This window comes from Halichoerus grypus, chromosome 12 (assembly GCF_964656455.1).
Source record: "Halichoerus grypus chromosome 12, mHalGry1.hap1.1, whole genome shotgun sequence".
In the NCBI taxonomy this organism is placed as follows: Eukaryota; Metazoa; Chordata; class Mammalia; order Carnivora; family Phocidae; genus Halichoerus; species Halichoerus grypus.
The window spans coordinates 99,971,610-99,993,964 of NC_135723.1; the positions used below are offsets into that span (position 1 = coordinate 99,971,610).

General features: G+C 55.6%; 2 protein-coding genes across 4 annotated transcripts in view; both read left to right on the top strand.

Moving 5' to 3' along the window:
* The first annotated feature begins 576 nt into the window (after nucleotides 1-576).
* Nucleotides 577-21,216, top strand: ZNF775 (zinc finger protein 775). The gene is made up of 3 exons (XM_036122653.2): nucleotides 577-683; nucleotides 11,419-11,487; nucleotides 18,818-21,216. Exons 2-3 carry the CDS (start codon nucleotides 11,457-11,459, stop codon nucleotides 20,413-20,415), a joined length of 1,629 nt encoding a protein of 542 aa, XP_035978546.2. The 5' UTR covers nucleotides 577-683; nucleotides 11,419-11,456; the 3' UTR covers nucleotides 20,416-21,216.
* The window catches only part of LOC118554798 (uncharacterized), a 34,224-nt gene continuing 12,451 nt past the window's right edge, over nucleotides 583-22,355 (top strand). For 2 of the 3 annotated variants that reach the window (XM_078059717.1, XM_078059718.1), the window contains exons 1-2: nucleotides 593-683; nucleotides 22,147-22,317. The gene's annotated coding sequence lies outside the window, so the exon portion shown is untranslated. Of the gene's footprint in view, nucleotides 684-22,146; nucleotides 22,318-22,355 lie in introns of all 3 variants that reach the window. The other variant, XM_078059719.1, reaches the window with a different exon arrangement.

Here is a 22,355-nt window from a genome sequence, read left to right on the forward strand (position 1 = left end):
GCGCCGCGCGGGGTGCGGATGGCGATTTCTCTCGGATCGCGCGAGGCAAGTACAGCTTCTCACCCTAACACTTGGTGTACTGTAGTGCCAGGTGCCACCATGTCACATGCACACTCGAGTGTGAGCGTCAGAGTGGGGTTCGTGCGTCCTGTTCTCCCGGATGCCGGCACCAAGAGCGGTGCGGGCTCGTCCCTGAGTCGGACGGAGAGCTGCAGAATGACGGGATCGATCTGAGAGCGCGTCCGCCGGGCCAGAGCCGGAGGGAGAGCCCGGCGGAGGGGAAGAATATGGTGCCGCGGCGCCGTCCGGTCACCGGCACCCGGCCTCGCCCTCGCTCCTCCTCCCCTCGCAGCCCTGGACTCGGGTCCCGCGCCAGCGGCCAAAGCGTTAACGCCGCGCGGGGCCCCGCGAGGCCCAGCGGGCGGCGAGGTCAGCCCGCCCACCAGGGCTATTGGCTCAGGAGAACAAAGGGGCCGCCCCGCGGGCTTCTCCGATAGGGAGGAGCTGGTCATCTGAGCGGCGCAGCCAATCAGGCGGCGGGACGGCCCCGGGGATGGCCGGCCCGTTAGCCAATCAGGGGGAGGCGCCCGCCCCGCCTGTCCCGGGACTGGCGGGGCCGGGCAGCCCAGTGCCCAAGTCGCCCCGGGGTGGCAGTTCCCGTTAACCTTAACCACAAAGTCAAGGTATTTATTCCCGTCCCCTCCCTCCGAGTCCCTCCGAATCCGGGCGGGAGGGGCGTGCGGAGGGACGGGCCGTGCTGTGGGGCCAGCGCCCGGCCCGCTCCTCGCGCGCTGCCTCCACCCAGCCTCGGGCTGGCGGCGGCCTCTGGGGTCTCGGGGCCCCCTGAGCCCCTGGCGTTGCGGCTCCGAACTTTCCTCGCCCCCACACAGCCCCTGGGGAAAGGGGCCCGGGTCGTGCGTGGGAGGGGGCTGCAGGCGGGGGCAGAGAGCAGGAGGGGGGCCGGGAGAGCGGGAGGGACGGGTTGGTCAGCGGGGGGGGGGTGGGGGGGGCTGACCCCCGGTCCCTTCGGGCGCGTTCTGCCCAAGCGCTGGCCCTGTGTTCGGGGCTGTGTCGGCTGTGTCGGAAAGACCGAGCTTTTGGAGGGCAGGAGCCCCAGTGCTCGCCGCACAGTGACACAGAGTAGGTGCTTAATAAAGGATTAAATGAGTGGGCATGAAGATTGGGAGTGCGAACGAGAGGGAAGCACCACAGAAATTGGAAGTGCGTGCGTGTGTGTGTGTGTGTGTGTGCGTGTGCGTGTGTGTGTGTGTTTGGGGGTGGGGCTCCATTCCAGGAAAATGGGCACAGGAGTCAAGACCTCAGTGGGGGTGGGGATGGGGGTAGGAGCTGGGGGCTTCTTTCCCCTGTAAAGGTGGAGGAGAATCCGTCCTTTGGGCGGGTGGAGCCTGGAGCGTGTCCTGGTCAGCTAGACCTGGGGGTGGGTGTGGTCAGAGCCCAGGAGCCTGGAGCGTGTCCTGGTCAGCTAGACCTGGGGGTGGGTGTGGTCAGAGCCCCGGAGCTTGACACTGGTGGCTGTCCAGGTTCCACTATTAGCTCTTCTTTTTGGGTCCCTGTGTTCATCTGTAAAATGAAGAGATTCGAGGATATTAGTCTCCTTTCAACCCTAAGGTTCCATGATTCTGTGCTTCTAATCCGTTTTGGACTTAAATTTCTGTATTGTAAGTGTTTCTTTATTAAAATTTTTGTTAATGGTTTACAGCACATGGGACCTTGGGCCGGATGTTGGGGAGAGAGAAATACTCCATGTTAAGATGTTTACACTTTTGTTGTGGAGACAGATAAATTATTATTATACCATGTATATGGTAGCGGGCTGGGTGGGTACACAGGTCAAACAGAGAAGGGCCCCTAACTGAGCCTGGCATATCCAAAAAGGCTTCCCGCTCAGAGCGATCCCTGATCTAGGCTGGGCAGAGAAGAGCTGGGCAAGAGTATTCCAAGACTGGTCACAGGCCGGCCAAGATGCTGCAAGGTCAGGGAGTCACATGTTGGGACAGTGGAGAGCTGGGAGGCAGGGGAAGCGAGCAGAGGCCGGGTTCTAAATGGTCTTGCCGAGAAATTTTTAGCTGAACCTGAAAGTGCTGGGGACCCATTGGGAAGTATTTTGAGCAAAGTAGTAACATGTCCTCATTTTAATTTTAGGGAAATTGCTTTGAGTTCTGGGTGATTGAATGGATTGGAGGGGCAAGATAAGCTATAAAACTAGTACAGTCTTTGGGCAAGAAACAGTGAGGCGTAAACTGAGGTGGGGCAGTAGGAGATCTTGGAGGTATTAAAAACAGCACTGGTACAACTTAACGATGTATGTGTTGTGACAGTTGTAGTCTGGGGTAGTGAAAGGTGGTGGTGGTTTTGAGAGGCCTGATGAAGACCACTGTCCCCCCTGAAGAGGCAAGGGCTACCCAGGACAAAGTGCAGAGCTTGGTGGAGGTGGGGTGACCCATGCACCTGCACCCTTGGTGAGAGTTAAGCTGAGGAATCCCAGATTTCCTAGTGCAGTGTTGGCTGGGAGGGAAGAGTATGGTCAGAGTGTGCAGAAGGAGACCTTAGGTCTAACTGTCTATGAGGCAATGGATGTCACCTCTGGGCTTTACTTTCCTCATCCGGCAAGCGGGGAGTCAGGGGGGAGAAACACTCCTTACTCTTACCCTTTCCAAGCTCTTTTGAATGAAGCAAGGGGTTGGAAAGTGTTTATAAATGAAAATGTGACATCTGTTCAAAGTGTTGTTAGCAGTCAGTTTCATGTCTTGCCTTCAGATTGGGTCATGGGGGTCGCCCGGCCTTGGCTGGCTCCTGAGTCTTGGACCTTGGGCAAGGAATGTGGGTGCTGATCTCGCCTCTAAAGGGAGACAGGTTAGCAGAGCTGGGGATGTGGAGGCCATGGGTGAGGGACAGGCATAGAGGCAGGGAGGTGGGGTGGGGCAGTCCCCCCAAAGGGGTGAACGTTGGGTGGGTGGAGGCAGAAGCCCTGGAAGGAGGTACCTCTGAGACTGGCCTGGGGTTACATCTTGGACCTCCGGGAGGCGGGGGGCAGGCATGATAGGATAAGGCAGCTGCCCCGGCTCTCCATGGACTTGGTTCCCAGGGGATGCTGGTGGAAGTAGCCTGAGGTCATTAAACTGGGCTGTTCTTACCAGGGCAACCCTGAGTTACAGTTATTATAATGTGGGAGGCAAAGAGGGGGTGACGGCAATGTGGCGACCTAAAAATAATTTGTCTTGCACTTTGTGAATGTTTCCCACTGTTTTCCCCCCTTGCTTGATAGGACAAGTCTATCTATAGGAATAAGTGTTATTATTTTCCAAATAATAATTTGATAATTTCTGTGGAAGGATGGCCCGCCCTTTCCCCTTGCTCTTCTGACCCCTCTCCTAGGACTGAGGACCACAGTGTTTGGGAGATCGAGGTCTGAAGGTCTTGGAGCAGAAGAGGGGGAAGGGGCAGGGCTTGGAAGAAGGGCAACCGTGGGAGGTGCACGGGACACTTGATCCAGTGCTGAGTGCGGGTCTGGGGAAGCTGGAGAGGAGGGAGGCCTTCTTGAGGAGCAGGGTGGGGGAGGGGAGAGGAAGATGGGGTGGAGGCCCTGGAGGGGTTGGGGACTCTTGTGGGAGTCGTGAAGGACGTTGGGCATGCTCATGCTGGGGTGAGGGATGGAGGTGGGCCTCTAGGCAGTGGCCGCGACACTTCCCTGGTCTGAGCTAGGACCTCTGGGCCTGCTTGTCTGTCTGTGGGCCCGGGGGCCATAGAAGATGGGAAGCAGGTCTCCAGGGGCTCTGGCAGCAGCTGTGCTGTGCTTCTGATAACATTTTAAAGCCACTGGTTTGTGTGTCCTCGTTGGTCATGAACTCTGGATGAGAGGAAGGTGGGAGGTCTGATGTGTCTAGCGGACTGTCCAGAGGCCAGCCAGGACACAACCCCAGGGGACAGGCCTTGTACAGGAGTGGCATTTGTAGGACGGCCTTGGGGGAGGGCCTGGTGGCTTTGGAACAGGTCCTGGGAGACAGGAGACACTGCCTCCTTCCCCTCAGTGAAGCTGAGGCTTTGAGCTGTAGGCCAGCAGAAGCATCTGAAGCTTGTAGCCCAGCCCCCCTGCCTGGCGCTCAGGCCCCCCAGCCTCCAGCCCTGCTTTCCTTACCACCGCCCGCACAGCCGCCTCCACTCCTACCCTGTGAGGTACCCGCACCCAGTCCAGGGCCTCCCCCAGGGCTGTTGAGGGTCCAGTGACCTATACGAGGAGCCGTGCACGGCCTTGAAATGGTCCCGACAGGAAAATCCGTGCACACCCTCTTCTTCCTGCCAGGCCCGCTCACATCGGGGAGCAGAGTTTGGGGTGACTGGGTGGGTGCTGGGGGCCTCTGAAGATTCTGAAGCAGCTGGAGGAGTGAAGGTTTAGGAAGAGTGAGCAGCAGTGGTCCTTTGGAGGGGGCTTAGGAAACGGGGAGTGGGTGAGAGAGACACGGCTGGTTTGTAGGCTGCGGGGAGCACAGTGTGCTGCAGACTGGTCCCGTCCAGTGCTCGAGACAAACCTGTGGGCAGGCCTTTTCAGTCACCTTCACCTTAGGAACCCGAGGCCCGGAGGTAAAGTGACTTGTCAACCACTGGTGGCTTAGAACTCAGGGCCCTGATTCCCAGTCTAGGCCTGCCATGGGCCTGATGTGGGGGTCCTGAGGAGAGGGCAGCCTTTGGGAGCAGACTCGGCTGAGGGGCTGGCCCTGTGGAGCTCAGGTTCCCAGGGCAAAGGGTCTGCTGCTTCCTCTGGGGCTAGACCCCCTGCACGCTGGCCCCGGGAGGGGTCTCTTGCTGCTCTGGGCTTGCCCGGCAGAGCCCAGTTCTCTGTCTATGGCTTTCTGTGCCGGGCCAGCTTTTCCCCAGCCAGCCGCAGCCCTGGCTGGCCCCGTGCCATCCCCCACCCCCAGCATGGGGGCCCTAATGGGTGACCGTCCCCCATCATACTGCCTCGCTTCCGTCTCCCTGAGTTCCCTTTCCTGGAGCAGTGGGCAGCGGGGAGCGTAACTGTGACGCGTAGGCGCACATGTCCGCGCTCACGAGCGCGCCGGGTAGTGTCGGTGCTTCTGTGGTTCGGGCCCGCGCGCTGCTTTCCGTGGGTCTGCCGGCGGATCTGTGGGTTTCTCAGTTTCTTCGTACTTTACAGACAGGTTTGCCGCTGTTCTCATGTACAAGCATCTCTGTATGTTTGCACCCCTGAACCTCGGTTTACTGAGCTGTGTTCGATGTTAGACACGATTGTTTCTGGATGTGATCGTGTGTGCGGTTAGCGTTTACATCAGTTTCTTCTCCGGTGCCTGTAATCGCGTATTGTAGATGAAAACATCCACTGACAGTAATTGCAATTGGATTCCCAGGCAGAAAACCCCATCACCTGGTCCCTAGATGGTTGTCATCTGACCAAGGACTGGGGCCAGAGGAGCCCCCTCTTCACTCCTACACTCATTCATTCATTCATTCATTCAGTATACAGGTGCACCTCAGATATATTGCAGGCTCGTTTCCAGACCCCTGCAGTAAAGCAAATATTGTGATAAAGCGAATCAAGTGAATTTTTTGATTTCTCAAAGCATACAAGTTCTGTTTACACAATACAGTATCTGCTACGTGTGCAACAGCCGTATGTCTGCAGTGATGACATACATACCTTCATTAAAAAATACTTTATTGCCAAAACGTGCTGACCATCGTCTGGGCTTTCCGCAGGTCATAATCACCGATCACAGATCCCCCCTAACAAATATAGTAATGATGAACAAGTTTGAAATATTGTGAGAATTGCCAAAATATGACACAGAGACAGGAAGTAAGCAAATGCTGTCGGGAAAAATTGTGCCAGTAGACTTGCTCAGCGCAGGTTGGCCAAAAACCTTCAGTTTGTAAAAAAAATGCAACATGTGCGAAGTACAAGAAAGCTAGCTGTGCCTGTAAACGGAGCACGGCCGCTGCCCTCCAGGAGCTTCCGGTCCTAGTGCAGCGCCATCCGGTGGAGCTTTGGGAACACAGGAATGTCCTCTGCTGTCCTTACCGTAGCTCGAGCTCCATGAGGCTCTTGAGCACTTGAAATGTGGCCAGTGTGATTGAGAAACTGCATTTAAAATTTAATTTATGTAAACTTGAGTAATCATATGTGGGTATAGAAGCCAGACTCCTGAAAAGGAGGGATGGATGGTTTAAGGTTTGCTAAGTCCTGTACTTCCTTCTAGGAGGCGACATGGTCCCCGAGAAGGAGCTCTGGGGGAGGCAGGTTGACCCCAGTTTGGTTCTGGCTCTATTTCTTACTAGCTGTGTGACCTTGAGGAAATGACTTAACTTCTCGGAGCCATGGGTCCTCAGCCGTAATTGGTCGTGAAGGATGAAATGGGCGATGCCTGCTCACTGTTCGGTGCACAGTGGGGCTCAACAGCCAGTGGCTCTCTCCCTGTCCATACCGGAGTCTTGGCTGAGCACCCCTTCTTTGCATGGCCAGATCAATATCAAGATCTCAGGGATGTCCTCCATGCCCCTCAATAAATGAGGTTAGGAGAGGCAGAACGTCGGCCCCTAGGGAGCACTCTGAGAGCATCCCTCCAGGGTGGAGGCTGGCTGGAGCCTGAGTGGGGCCACCCCCTTGCAAATGCTGTCCTGAGCCACAGTCTTGAGTCTGGCTCCCTGTGAGCAAGCGTGGTGGGTCAGGGCAAGGAGATGAGAAGTGAGGCCTACCTGCAGGGAACCAGGAACCCCCTAGGAAAGAAAGCTGGGAGCAAGCCAGACAGATTAGAGCATGGGGGGCGAGGGTGGGAGACTGGGTGGGTGGGCCATGCACTGTGGACCAGGTGGGGTCAGAACAGCTGAGGGGTGGGAAAGATGTGGTTAATGGAAAGGTAGGCCGTTCGGGATGCATGGCAACCTTGTTGGTGTGGCAAAGGGGGTCAGCTTGATGTGCAGGGGGCACTTTGGGAAGAGGACCCCCTGCCCGGGGTTTCCTGTGGGGGCAAGGGGCTGTTGGTGTAGGGGAGCAGTGGTGACTGGTAAGGACCTGGGTGTGGACCCGGTGGGAGCTCATGACTGAGAAGGGCCTGGGAGCTGGGCCCTTTGGCCGTGGTTTGGGGAGGTGCCACCCCTCCAAGCCTCAGCTCCTGGTGGGTGCATGTGGCCAATCCCCGATCCACCACTGACCAAGGACACATGAGTTGCCATTCACTTCCCCTGTCCTGCCTGAGGCCTGATCTGTGAAGAAGGCTGTGCTTGTCTGGTGGAAAAGTTCCAGGGGCCTGAGGTTGGGAGGATGTGGGGAGCCGTGGCCATGTCCCTGCACTGCCCCTCCCATCTGTGGCCTTTCTCTTCCCCCCAGCTGCTGTCCACTCCCCTCCCTGCCCCCAGGATTCTGCTGAGAGCAAAGCCCTTCCCCTGCCCCCAGACCTCACCACCTGCTGCTGGGCACAATCCTCGCTTTGTGTGGTCTGGCAGTTGTCATGCAGCTGCCCCCCCCCCCCCCCGCCCCTGGAGGCCTCTCATGGAGGGGGCTCCCATCCCACAGCAGCCTGACCCAGTGTGGGGAGGCCCAGGCCCAGAGCCAGGTGCTGGGAAGGCGGAAGTGACCAAGGCCTTGTCCCGAGACCCATCCCCTGCATGTGTCCCACACTCCATAGAACTTGCTCGGCCAGGAGGGGAGAGGTCACTGGGGTGAGGGCCCTGTGTGATAGGCCAAGCAGCCTTTGGAGACTCAGTGCGGGCACTGGCAGCGGTGCTGGATTGGGCCTGTTGCCTTCTGTATCCGGCAGGGGCATTTTGCCGGGCAGCCTGCATGCCAGGCCAGGTCGGGGGAGCCATGGGTCAGGGACGGTGGGTGGGTGGCGGCTGAGAAGGGGCCTGTAGGGCAGCGTAGCAGGGTGGAAGCAGAAGAAGAGGGAAGGTTAGACAAGGTGCAGCTTGGGGGGGCCTGGCTGACCTGCAGACACGTGGCCACACGCGGACACTTCCCTCCGTTCGGCTTTCTCAGGCTTTTACCTGCAGGACACCTGCTGGCCTGTTTTCTAGACACATCCTACCTGAGCACACAGTTGGAGGTGGGCCCTCAAGACATGGGGGCCTGCCCCCCGTTCCTGTCCTCTGTGCCTCTCCTGTCCCCTGCCCTCTCATTTCTTACTTCTTCCCCTTGGGCCCACGGGGGTCCCCTTCCCTCCTGTGCTTACTGGGACCACCCCGAGCCCTGGTGTGGCTGGGACAGAATACCCAGGGACACAGGGAGCTGCTCTGTAGCTCGCTGTGAATTATTCATCAAGAACTGAAGCCTTTCTGCCACCTGAGCTGATTTGTAGGTCCTAATACTCCTTGGAAGACAAAATGGATCAAGTAGGACCTATTTGATTGGGCTCAAGAGGCCCGTTGTTTTGTCATGTAGGGGTTTTGTGAATAAGGCCAAGGTCCTACCCTCTGTCTTGAATTGTGGCCCTGGCCTTCGGCCCCTCTGTCTGAGTTTTCCTGAATTAAGGTGCCTCCCCCTTCACCAGTCCTCTGAGCCTCTTTAAGAGGACATCTTATCTGCAGTGGGTGAGAGGCCTCCCCAAGGCATGGGACACACAGTAACCTGGAGGGAAGAGGTGGCGCCAAGGCAGGAGCATCAGCATCCATCCATCCATCCATCCATCCATCCATCCATCCATCCATCTACCAACCCATCCATCTATCCATCCATCCATCCATCCATCCATCCATCCATCCATCCACCAACCCATCCATCTATCCATCCATCCATCCATCCATCAGCATCCACCCATCCATCTACCCATCCACCCATCCATGCATCCATCCATCCACCCATCCATCCATCCATCCATCCATGCATCCATCCTCATCCACCCATCCATCTATTCACCCATCCATCCATCCATCAGCATCCACCCATCCACCCATCCATCCATCAGCATCCGCCCATCATCCACCCATCCACCCATCCACACATCCATCCATCCACCCACCCATCCATCCACCCATCCATCCATCCATCCATCCACCCACCCATCCGTCCGTCCATCCATCCATCCATCCATCCATCCATTGGGGCCTCCCCCTGCACCTTTCCCTACGCTCTTGTCCCTGCCTGCTTTTTCTCTGCACCAGTTTTAGCATCTGTAAGAAACCACAGTAGGGGTGCATAGCATACCCCTGTTGGGGAAATAGAATTAAAAACAAAATCTCCAGCCAACTCAGAAAAGCGCCCCACAAAAGGAGGAGAAAAAGAGAAATTGTTTTTTTTTTAAAATCGAATAAGCATGAAAGCAGAAAGAGATGCACATCACAGGCGATCCGCTAAGAGATTAGGAAGCTGAAGGAGATCCCCTCTCCCTTACACAGCCCAGCTGACGCGGCCTGCTGCACACGGTCTCCAGATAAAGTGTAACTCGTCCTCAGCAAGAAGACTTCCCCGATGGCACCGTTTGTCACCCAGAGTTCATCTTAAATTCACCTGGCCATTGGGGTGGCCACCTGTGTTTGCTAATTGCCTTTCTCCCAAGGAACAGGGTGTGTCTCCTATCTTTATGACAGGGGATAGTTCTGCAGCCTGGAGCCGGGCACCCCAGGAAGTCAGGCCCCCACCCACCCTCCGTGGGTCACCATCTCCCTTGGTGTTTACATTTCTTTTTTTTTTTTTTTTTAAGATTTTATTTATTTATTTGACAGAGAGAGAGAGCGAGCGAGAGCAGGAACACAAGCAGGGGCAGAGGGAGAGGGAGAAGCAGGCTTCCTGCCGAGCAGGGAGCCCAATGCAGGGCTCGATCCCAGGACCCTGGGATCATGACCTGAGCCGAAGGCAGACGCTTAATGACTGAGCCACCCAGGCGCCCTGGTGTTTACATTTCAAGGAGGTGGCTCCCAGGGCTTGGAGAGAGGTGGGGGCGGAGGGTTTGTAAAGCTCCCAAGAGGCTTGTGTAACTTTTGGAAAGATTTACATGCCTCTCGAAGGGGCAGAGAAACATTCACAATGACAACTTTTCTTAAGTAAATGCTCTAAAAGAAAGGGCCGGAGTTTTTTTCCCCTTTTGCCCTCAGGAAAATGATTTCTTTCTTTTTTAAATTCATATTTGCCCTTATGCCCCTGCCCCCACCTCTCTTGGCAGGGCCCAGATTCCCAGCCTGGGTCCCTGCCCACCTCCCCCCCACCCCAGTGGCTGTTGGAAGGGGACCTGGGAGAGGGGAGGGGGGACGCCCTTGGGATGAGGTTTCTTGAGGGCCCGAGGTGGAGAGCAAGAGGAGATGGCTTTTTGTGAGGTGACTGAGCGGAGGTGCCGGGAAGAAAGCCCTGACCGGGACCTGGAGAAGCCCCTTTGTAGCAGCAGGGGAGCGGGGCATCTGGGCTGTGTGGGGCAGGTGCCCCAGATCCTCACTCGGGCCTTGGCAGGCGTGGGCACGGGAGGGTACCTTAGGAGAGGCCGCCCACGGCACTGCGTGCAGGAAATGAACCACCCCCGCTGAGTGCAGGTCAGCCGGCCACCCGGTCAGGCCACACACCACCGGAAGTGCCCTCGGGCTGGGGGCTCTCTCCCAGGCCGGGCATTCAGCAGTGAGCACGGAAAAGTCCCATCTTCTCGAAAGATGACGGGATACGCAGACAAGTAAATACCAGGTCAGGTGGCGAAAAGTGTCAAGGAGGAATGTGAAGTGGGGTTAGGGCTGTGATAGGGAAGGCCACTCGGAGGAGGGGGCATTGAGGCAGAGACTGAAAGGCGAGGGGCATGCAGGGATCTGGGGGAGAGCGCCCCACGTACAGGGGCAGCCAGTGGAGCTTGGGGCCCCCCAGCTGACCTGTCCCTGACAATGAGCCAGTCAGGACGTGCCCAAAACCTTGAGCATTAAAACAAAGAAAAAACATGAGCCCCAGATGGGTGAACTCTTTCACGGGTCCCCCCCCAGATGGCTTGTGTGTGATCTTGCATGCAGTAGGGACGGGAGGGGACTTTGAAGGAGAGGGGCCCGTGAGGGTGTCTTCCAGGGTGTCTCCACAACCACTCAGGTGGGTCTCCGGGCTTAGCTGAGTTTCCTAGGTGGCATCTCTCACCCCCCACCCTGCTGATATTGAGCCCATGGGTGTGAGGCTCTGGTCTGGGAGTTAGAAGAGCTGGGGCCTCCCCTGGTGCCACCATTCAGCTGCCTCTGTGACTTGGGGCATGTCAGGGGCCCTCCCTGGCCTCAGTTTCCTCCTCATAAAATGGGAATAATGCCTGTTCTACCCGCCTAGCAGGTATGTGTGCAATTTTACAAAAGCCCTGCACTTATGACTGAGGTCAGGGACAGAGAAGCTCTTGAAAAAGAGGGAACACATTCTGTGAGGTGGCAGGGGGGCGGGGGGGCCCCATTCGGTCCTTGTCCCACTGGCCAGCTCTCCTTCCTCTGCCCCCTTCTCACCCACAGACGGCAGGGCAAGCGCTGGTGCCTGGGAGCCTCCGCCGATGGAGTGTGGCCTGGCTGGCGCAAGCACAGGTAAGGGAGCTCAGGGACCGGTGGGAGCCCCCTGCGGCCTCCTCTGCCAGGCCCGTCTTCCCCGCCCTGGCCCCTGTCCTGCCCCTGTGTGTGAGGTGCTGCCCTCACTAGGAGCCTGTGGGCTGTAGAATTGCAGAGCGGGACCAGGAGGTGGAAGGTCACGTCAAAGAAGGCAAAGAAGACCGACTTCGGGAGCTAAGAAAATGACAAAAGGCCACTGTGCCTCGCTAGGCAAGGGGACGCGCACACACCGGTGCAGAAAGCCAGGCGGGAGGGCGAGTGAGGCGTTTGCTAACTGCTGGTGGTCACGCTGATCTAACATTGAAAACCAGTGCTCTGGGTGAGACGATCCCTGTTGGTTTTGATCAGGAAAGTGCCTTCGGTTTGGTCCATGAAAGCTTCCTGGGGTTGCTCAGAGTTCATGGGCGGTGGAGAGGAAACAGGCAGGCAGTTTTGGTGTCTGCCAGGCAGGTGCTGCTGTGAGCTGAGAGTCCTGCGCTCTGGGCACAAGGCCCCCCAGCCCCCAGCATCCCCGACCTCCTCACCACCCTGCTGCCCAATGGCTCTGGTCCTGGGAGAGGGGGCAGGGCCCGTCCCTGGGAACGCTGCCCCTTGGCTCAGTGACTCTGGTTTCTTTACCTCCCCTCCCCTCCAGGGCCTTGCCCCACGGACCCCAGAGCCCCAACCTTCCCAGGATAATTATCACAATGAACCTAAGATGGAGACAAAAATCAGGCAGTAGAGTAATAAAGGAATGAAGCTTCCAGCTCAGAGGGGGTGGGATGATACACGGATACCGCACATCCTGGGGCCGGCTCCTGACGCAGACTTCAGGAGCACAGTCACCCCACTTCCCAGGCCAGCTCCCCACCACTGCCATGTCACTTCGAAGGCTGGGAGCCCTCGGGGTGTGTGTGTGTGAGAGCGCAAGAGATACTGATGTTACCATAATTACGGTAAAACTGAGGACAGGTGGTTCCAGATGTTTTAGCAGAAGGAACCTTTTCCCAGGGAAACTTATAAGTAATTCCTAGTTCAGGCATGAGAGATGTGTCGGTCAGGGCCCTCTCCCTCACCTCTGGCAGCTTCTGAGACCCTGGGGTCTTAGGGAAGAGGTGGGAGAACACCGGCTTTGACCCTGGAGGTCGGAGGCACTGGGGGGCTGGGCACCTGCTGGCCAGGCTTAGGGAGGGAGGGACTCTTTCTGGATGGCTGAAGTTTTCAGTTAATTACGAGCTTACCTCTTTTTTTTTTCCTATTTATTTTATGTGTTTTTTTCTTATTGTGATGAAATATACACGGTGAAATTTACCATTTCAACCGTGTTTAAGTGTACAAGCCTGTGGTATTAAGTACACTCACATGGTTGTGCAAGCGCCACCATCTCCAGAACATTTTCATCGCCCCAGAAACTCTGTCCCCATTGAGCAGTAGCTCCCCATTTAGCACCTTTGTATTTTATCCGAACCATTTAGAATTTTTTATTTTTATTTTTATTTTTATTTATTTATTTTTTTTTTTAAGATTTTATTTATTTATTTGAGACAGAGAGAATGAGAGAGAGAGAGCACATGAGAGGGGAGAGGGTCAGAGGGAGAAGCAGGCTCCTTGCTGAGCAGGGAGCCCGATGTGGGACTCGATCCAGGGACTCCAGGATCATGACCTGAGCCGAAGGCAGTCGCTTAACCAACTGAGCCACCCAGGCGCCCCCGAACCATTTAGAATTTTTTAAAAAATTACCCTTTTTATGATGACAGAGGAGCTGAACCTTTGTTTTAGGACTCCTTCGACAGACAGGCCAGGGCCTGTTTTCTTTGTGTTAATACCTGAGCCCCGAGGGAAGGTGTGCCTGATGACTGAAGTCCCTGTGCACACCAGAGGGGCCTACGCTCGCACAGCCCACTCACTTGTGCCTGCTCTGGGCCTGACAGCAGCGGACAGGAATGTTCTCTGGGCTTTCAGGCCAGGCCCATCTTTTTGGCCGGAGAGGGCTTGCCTCCCCAGCCGTCGGCCACCATGATAACATCAAGGTCAGGTTTAATCAGAGCAAGGCAGTGACTTCTGTGGGGCTCTGGGGCATTAACTGGGACCCCGTCGCTTGGGGACAGCAATGCCCTGCTCACCTGAGTGTATTTCGGATTCACTACCCGACTGCCAATTTGGACACCTATCGCGTTAATTACATCTGCTGGCCAACATTTCAGGACATCTAAAGAAATCCTCTTATAGTCAAGTAAACTTATTACAATTGGGTATTCAATTTCTGCCAATGTGCAGTTTAAATCACCACTTTCATCTTCAAATTATGACTCCTGCTAAAATGATTTCTCACAACCAAGCACCTGGGAAGGCCTTCCAGGGTCATGTTACCAGGAGGGAAACTGGCCCCTCACAGGTACTGTCTGGGCCCCCACCCTCCCACCCCATCCCCGCAGTCACCACATCCGCTTCCTTGTCCTCATGGTGGCCAGTGAGGCTGTGGAGGGGGGGCCGGGCTCTTTGGCCCTGGAACCCCCAGGTTCTTTTTTTTTAAATCTTTAAAAAAAAGATTTTATTTAGTCATTTGAGACACAGAGATACAGAGAGAGAGAGCATGAGCAGGGAGAGAGGCAGAAGGAGAAGGAGAAGCAGGCTCCCCGCTGAGCCAGGAGCCCGATGTGGGGCTCGATCCCAGGACCCTGGGATCATGACCTGAGCCGAAGGCAGATGCTTAACCATCTGAGCCACCCAGGAGCCCGAACCACCAGATTCTAACTGAGGTTTTCTTTTTATTTCTTAAAAATATATATATATATATTTTAAAGATTTTATTTATTTATTTGACAGAGAGTGACACAGAGAGAGAGGGAACACAAGCAGGGGGAGTGGGAGAGGGAGAAGCAGGCTTCCCACAGAGCAGGGAGCCTGATGCAGGGCTTGATCCCAGAACCCTGGAACCATGACCTGAGCCGAAGGCAGACGCTTAACCAACTGAGCCACCCAGGCACCCTATTTCTTTCTTTTTTTTTTTTTTTAAGATTTTATTTATTTATTTTTTTATTTTTTTAGATTTTTTATTTATTTATTTATTTGAGAGAGAGAATGAGACACAGAGAGCATGAGAGGGAAGAGGGTCAGAGGGAGAAGCAGACCCCCCGCTGAGCAGGGAGCCCGATGCGGGACTCGATCCCGGGACTCCAGGATCATGACCTGAGCCGAAGGCAGTCGCTTAACCAACTGAGCCACCCAGGCGCCCCGATTTTATTTATTTTTTGACAGAGAGAGAGACAGCGAGAGAGGGAACACAAGCAGGGGGAGTGGGAGAGGGAGAAGCAGGCTTCCCGCTGAGCAAGGAGCCCGATGTGGGGCTCGATCCCAGGACCCTGGAATCATGACCTGAGCCGAAGGCAGACGCTTAACGACTGAGCCACCCAGGCGCCCCCAGGCACCCTATTTCTTAAAATATTTTAAAGATTTTAAAATTCGAATATTTGAATATTCTCATACAAATTCAAACAGTGCAGCTAAAGTGAGGGTCCCCTTTGACTTCTCCCATCTAGTTTGTATTGTGCACATCGTCTGCAGGGCACCCACCGTCAGGCTTCATTGTGGATCATCGGAGTGTGCGTATGTCTGTACATGGAGAGCTAGGGTGTTATTTTTCATAAATTGGGTCAGACGACTGATCGTTGGTTCTCAATTTGTTTTTTGTTTTCTCTTCAAATGTTTTGGAAATCTTCACATCAGCGTATATACTGCTTTTTGGCGTGTTTTTCAGTTGCCACCTGCTATTCCATATTACGAAGGGAATGATCACTTGGTGGAACTGTTACTCATGGGTAATTAGACTGTTCTCCAGCTTTTGCTAACTACAAATAGCGCTGCAGTAAATATTTGTGGACATTCCTCTGTACTCTCCTATGCAAGTATTTATTAGGATGAACACCCAGAGTGAAACTGTTGGGTGGAGGAAATGGAAGTTTCGATACCTTTATAATTTTAACAGTCACTGTCAAATGGTTCTCCAAGTCTGAAGCAGTTCATGCCCCAGCACACCCACATAGACACTTGATCTCCTCGGTAGTTTCCGGGTGCTAGAAACATCTGCGTGCAGGTTTCTGTGTAGACAGAAGTTTTCAGCTCCTTGAGGAAAATAACCAGGGGAGTGATTGCTTATCGTATGGAAAGAGAATGTTTTGTTTTGTCAGAAACTGCCAAACCGTTCTCCAAAGTGGGTGCATCGTGCAGCATCCCCAGCAGCAGAGAATGACGGTCCCTGTGTCTCCACGTCCCCGCCAGCATCTGGTGTTCGCAGTGTTCTGGGTTTTGCCCATCCTCATGGGTGTGTGGTGGTAGTATTTTAGCTTTCGATGTTGTATAAGCCAAATTCTTCCTTGCTCATTTTTAGAGTTTTCTGCATGGTTTATGCACATCAGAAATTTTGTAATTCACTTAATTAGGGTTACACTGAATTTAAACATTGTTTTGGAGTGAAGAACTTCCTTCTCATCTAGGAATATGATGTATCTGTCCTTTTAGTTACATTTTCTTTATCCTTTCAGTAACATTTAATAGCTTCCTTGATATAAGTGTATGTATGTTAGGTCTCTTCCCAGTTATTTTATAGCTTTTATTGCCATTTTAAAAATTTATGAATTTTTATATGTTTTTGTTTCTGGCAAGCTTGCTGAAACTCTTATTTTATTTTATTTATTTGTCAGGGAGAGACAGAGCAAGCACAAGCAGGGGGAGCGGCAGGCAGAGGCAGAGGGAAAAGCAGGCTCCCTGCTGAGCAAGGAGCCCGATACGGGACTTGATCACAGGACCCTGGGATCATGACCTGAGCCAAAGGCAGACGCTTAACTGACTGAGCCACTCAGGCATCCCATGAAACTCTTTTTTTTAAAGATTTCTTTATTTTAGAGAGAGAGCGGGCATGGGGGAGGGGCAGAGGGAGAGAGAATCCTGAAGCAGACTCCCGGCTGAGTGTGGAGCCCGACACAGTGCTCGATCCCAGGACCCTGAGATCACGACCTGAGCCCAAATCAAGAGTCCGCCGCTTAACCCACTGAGCCACCCAGGTGCCACCCCGCTGAAACTTTTATTTCTAATATATTGTCAGTAGATTCTCTTGCACATTCTATGTTAATAATTATCTGCAAATGACACTTTTCTTTTCCCTTCCAATATTTACATATATTTTTCTTTTCTCCCCCATGCTTTGGCTAGTTCCTCAAGGACAATGTTGAAGAGTGGCAGTGACCCTGAGCATCATCTTGTTCCTCCCCTGAATGGGCTTCTAATCCCTTGCCTTTGGTTATAACATTTGCTGCAGTTTCTAGTATAGCTTCTTTGTCGGCCTAAGAAAGTTTCCTCATAGGCCTGGTTTGCTGAGAGCTTCCTTCCTCCTCCCTCCATCCCTTCTTCCTTCTCTCCCTCCAGAAATGATGTTGGACTTGATCATATGACATTTTTACATGGATTGAGATTGTGTCAGGTTTTGCCTGTTTAGAAAGTCAATGTCATGAACTATATTGAGCCATCTTTGCTTTCCCCGGGAAGATCCCAGCAAGGTCATGATATGTTGTTTTTTTAATGCTGCTGAACTTGCTTTGCCAATGGTTTTGCTTGTTTGTTTTTGGTGTCTACTTTCAAATGCTAAACCTATAATTTCTTGCCTGCTCTGCCCTTGTCTTGTTGACACTGGATCATGCTAGCTTGTGGGCTCCCTCCCCCCTAGTCACTGTCAGAGTTTATATAAGCTTTGGATAACCCTTCCCTTGAAGTTTTAGTAGAAACTGTTTTTACAGTAAAGGGGCCCCTTGCCCATTTTTGAGGTAGAATGTTAGGTTTCTTTTCTGTCTCTTTTAGGACATGGTTTTTGTTTTTTGTGTTTTGTTTTCTTTTTTCCCCCTCTTCTTGAGTTAGTTTTGTTAATTTATATGGTCTCACAGAATCATCCCTTTTATATAGATTTTTCAAATTGATACAACATTTATGCCTTAGTATTTTAGGATTTTCAGAATCCTTTTTATATCTCTGTGTTCCCTTTACCCTATAGTCTCTGTTTTTATCTATTAATTCCTTCCTCCTACTTCCCTTGGGTTTATTTTGTTGTCTTTTAAATATCAGAACTTATTTAGAATTTCTATTTTTTGTTCCCAACTGTTTCATTTCACCTACTTTTTACTAAATGTAAACTTTTTGTTGAAGTATAACACAGAAAAGTGTACCGATCACAAGCTGTATACCTTCTCTTATAAAGTGAACATGTGCATGAAACCAGCACCCAGATCGGGAGAGGGAACAATGGGGCCCCTGGGTGGCTCTTTCCGTTAAGCTTCTGACTCTCGATTTCAGCTCAGGTCCTGATCTCAGGGTCGTGAGATCGAGCCCTGTGTCCAGCTCCGTGGAGCCTGCTTAAGGTTCTCTCCCTCTCCCTCTGCCCCCACTCTCCCCCGCTTGGGCTCTCTCTTGCTTAAAAAAAAAGAAAAAAAAAGAACATTGCCAGGACCCCTCAGGCCCCCTTTCCAACCACAGCGCCGTCCCGAGGCGGCAGTTTTCCTGACTTCTAACTTGTAAGTTAGTTTTGCCATCTTTTGACCTTCCTGTAAGTGGAATCCTACGGTCTGTATGTAGTGTCTGTAGCACGCCTCTTCCGTCATGGTGCGGGTCCATGAGCGAGGGGGACAAAGCGCCCCCGAAGACCTGAGCTCGCTGTGTGTGTGTGGGGGGGACTCCTGAGACTGAAGTAGCAGGGGGCTAGGAAGGGCAGGACAACACCTATTCTGGGGGCTCAGACCTTTCCAGCCTCCTTTCTCGTTCTTGGTTTTGTTGAAGAAAGGGGAAGTCGCCAAACAGTCAAGGAGGAAGAAGGTGAGGCACTCAGGCCCCGTGGCTCCTGCCATGGAGAGCCTGACTGTGAAATGGAGCTTGGTCACCCCACCACTGGGGGACTGGGCATGCACTCACTTAGCAAGCTCCCAGTGCATGGATCCTCTTAGCAAAAGAATGAGAAGCTTTGAAGCGTGGCCATTTTCTGCTTGTTCTGTGGGTGGGAACCCAGACCTTCCTTGTGTCCTGGGGCCTCCGCGTGGAGAAGGCGGGGCAGTGGGTGTGGCCTTGGAACTGCAGCGTCTCTTCCTTTCTTGTACTTTTCCTTCTGCACATCCCAAGCTGCCTTTCTCTGACTGCCCTTTCTACCTTTCCCCTCTTGTCCTCTTCCGCGCTCTCTTCTGCATCCTTTCCTCCCGCCGCGTGTTCTATGCTCGGCCGTCCCGGCATTTCCTTCCCGCCAGCCCCCGGGGCAGTGAATGACTCTCCCCGTCCTCTCTCCCTTTGCCTCTGGCAGGAGATGGGCTGGTGATGAGGATCAAGCCAGAGAAGCCAGAGTGGATGCTGCAGACGCTGGTTCCACAGGCCGAGCTTTCCGAGAAGGATAAGGAAAACATCTTCCAGCAACATCGGGGCCTCCCGCCATGCCAGACCATGGGGAAGCCTCGGGCCTTGGGACAGGAGGAGACTGGGGGTCCAAGGTGGGCCCCTCCCACTGAGCAGGCGGGGGGGCTGGCAGGCCGGGCTCTTTCTGCCGGCGAGGGTCACTTTGTGTGCCTGGACTGCGGGAAGAGGTTCAGCTGGTGGTCGTCCTTGAAGATCCACCAGCGCACGCACACCGGGGAGAAGCCGTACCTGTGCGGCAAGTGCGGCAAGAGCTTCAGCCAGAAGCCCAACCTGGCGCGTCACCAGCGGCACCACACGGGCGAGCGGCCCTTCTGCTGCCCCGAGTGCGCGAGGCGCTTTAGCCAGAAGCAGCACCTGCTCAAGCACCAGAAGACCCACTCGCGGCCCGCCACCCACTCGTGCCCCGAGTGCGCGCGCTGCTTCCGCCACCAGGTGGGCCTCCGCATCCACCAGCACGCGCACGCCCGGGACCGCCAGGGCGCCCGCCCCGGGCTGCAGGAGTTGCTGCGGGCCGCCGCCGCCCGCCGGGGCTGTCGCCTGCGGCCCGGGCCGCCGCGGGGCCGCCCCGAGTGGGCCTGGCTGGGGCTTTGCCAGGGCTGGTGGCGCCAGGCGGGGGCCCGGGCCGCAGTCGCCGCCGCCGCCGCCGCGGGGCCGGGCGAGCAGCGCCAGTTCATCTGCAACGAGTGCGGCAAGAGCTTCACGTGGTGGTCGTCCCTGAACATCCACCAGCGCATCCACACGGGCGAGCGGCCCTACCCCTGCCCCGAGTGCGGCCGCCGCTTCAGCCAGAAGCCCAACCTGACGCGGCACCTGCGCAACCACACGGGCGAGCGGCCGCACCCCTGCCTGCACTGCGGCCGCAGCTTCCGCCAGAAGCAGCACCTGCTCAAGCACCAGCGCACGCACCTGCCCGGCGCCCAGGCGGCGCGCTGCCCCAGCTGCGGCCAGAGCTGCCCGAGCCGCGCGGCGCTGCGGGCCCACCAGCGCGCGCACGCCGCCCCCGCCGCCGAGCCGCCGCGCCCCGGGCCCGCCGTGCGGGACGCGGCGCCGCGCTCCGAGCCGCAGGCCGAGGCGCCCCCGGGCCTGTCGGCGCCGCCGCCGCCGCCGCCGCCGGGGCGCGACCCCCAGCCGGCCCGGGGCCTGGGGGGCGTGCCGTGGGGCCGGGCGCGGGCCGGCCTGAGCGCGCCGGGCGAGCCCCGCCAGTTCATCTGCAACGAGTGCGGCAAGAGCTTCTCGTGGTGGTCGGCGCTCACCATCCACCAGCGCATCCACACGGGCGAGCGGCCCTACCCCTGCCCCGAGTGCGGCCGCCGCTTCAGCCAGAAGCCCAACCTGACGCGCCACCGGCGCAACCACACGGGCGAGCGGCCCTACCTGTGCTCCGCGTGTGGCCGTGGCTTCAGCCAGAAGCAGCACCTGCTGAAGCACCAGCGTGTGCACCGGGGGGCCCTGGCGCCCACCCCCAGCGCCAAGGACCAGGCTCTTTAGCGCGCCCTGACCCAAGCAGACGCGTGGTGGGGGTGGGAGGGGATGTTTGTGGGGGGTGCGCGTGGCCAGGAATGGTGGTTTTTACAACCCCTGGGGGTAGAACCCTGTGAAAGGGTGATTTCCTCAAGGCTCCGAAGGCTAGAGAACAGAATTCCAGAAGCATCCCAAAGGGGACAGTCCCAGGGTGGGCTGAGGGAGGAGGTAGGATGGAACGGATCTCACTCCAGAGCCTGGATGTGTCCTTCGGTGCCTCAGACGGGGGACCGCAGGCCTCAGGCCCCAGTGAGGGGGCTGTCAGGGCTCTGCGAGAGGCTCCCCGGTGTGAAATGGCCCAGGGCTGGACTGATGAGCTGTAGCAGCAGCCTGTCACATGCGGGTCTAGTGGGGGAGTTTTAACAGACTCACTGATAGCAAGGATGGAAGCCAGCCGTGGTGGCTGAGGAGGGGCAAGCATGGTCCCAGTGCCAAGGGCAGTGCCTGGCACTTAATGGCCATTCAGTGCATATCTTTGGAAGGAGTGAATGGTGCCCTGGTCCTTCTCAACCGTGAGTGCCCCAAAGCCCAGGGTGCTGTCATGGCGGGCGGGACCTTAGGCCTGGTATGTGTGTGGGGTCAGATCGGGGTATAGAGGGGTGGCGGCAGCTGCGGTTTGGTAGCTTGGGGAGGGACCTGCAGCGGGAAAGAACCGCATGTGCTGCCCCTACTTAGCAGCCCAGGGGCGCTCCCGAGGGCTGTCATTGACTCGGGTCTTTATCAATGCCAGTGTTGCCGAAGAGAAAAATGAAGGACTGACTGTCTCAAGTGGTCTCGTTGTCCTTTGTAAGCCTCCCTTTTGGAACTCCCAAGTCTGTGTGTGCTCTGGGGTATCCATTTGCCCCCAGGACCAGGACAGGGAGCTTTGGCCACGAGCCTAGCAGTTCCCCATGTCAGGTTCTTGCTGGGGGTGGAAGGCAGTATTCTCTTGCCCTATCCAAACCAATCTGGTATCTTCCCAACATACCCTCCTCAACCTCTACTCCCCAGAGGTCCCTTCCAAAGTAAGGTGCTGGGGCCCTGGCGCTGACAGGAGGACCCAGGGCTCCAGTCTGGGCCTGTGGCCTTGGACGGTGTCCTCCCATAGGAGGGGAGGGAATTGCAGAGAGAGCTGTAGGGTTAGATGGCCGGGAGGTGGGAGGAAAAAGGGGGGACCGTAGCATTTTCTAGGAGGAGGAACCATGTCTGCCTGCGTCCCAGGGGCCCGACGGCTTCTCTGAACTCAGGGAAGTGCTGCCTCCTCCAGGAGCTGCTGGATTTCACCTGGCTTCCGGTTGGTCGGTCACCATTTTCTCAGATTCTGTTGAATTCCTTTCATCTGGCAGGGGCTCTAATTGTAGCATCACAGAAAGACCTAGGGAGGTGATCCAGTTTGCCCAGGGAACACAGAGCCAGGAATGGTTAGCGCTCAGCTGGGCCGCCCACTCCTGGGCCAGGTCTTGCTTGCATCACAAACCCTGCTGTGTGAACTCTCCCACTGGGCGAGCTGTGCCTAGTGGTTGCCGCCCATGTGAGAGCTGGGCCCTCAGTCCAGCGGGGTTTTTCTAGGCCCTAGGTGCTCTCCTACCTTCCCGGAATGCCCGCCCCCTCCTGCAACTCCTCTCCCAGCCTGCCCTGCTCAGGGACGCCCAGTGCCCTGGATCTCAGCAAAACCTACTTTACACATGGGACATTTGCTTCTTCCACTTTGCCACTTAGCAAATCCTGAGACCCAGTCAAGCAAGCCCGCCTCCTCCAGGAAGGCATCCCAGAGTACCACTCCTGCATTGGAAAGCTGCTGTCTGCAAGGATGGACCTGCCAGACCCTGGAGCCCCGTGGAATCAGGTGCCTGAGGGGTGGTGCAGGCAGCCACTGAAGATCTCAGTCAGGTGGGACTTTCTGTACGATCCAAGGTGTCCTCATCCAC

Coding starts and splice junctions, on each gene's coding strand:
- ZNF775 (XM_036122653.2), top strand. CDS start 11,457: ATGGAGTGTGGCCTGGCTGGCGCAAGCACAG. Junction 11,488..18,817: donor CCTGGCTGGCGCAAGCACAG/GTAAGGGAGCTC, acceptor TGCCTCTGGCAG/GAGATGGGCTGGTGATGAGG.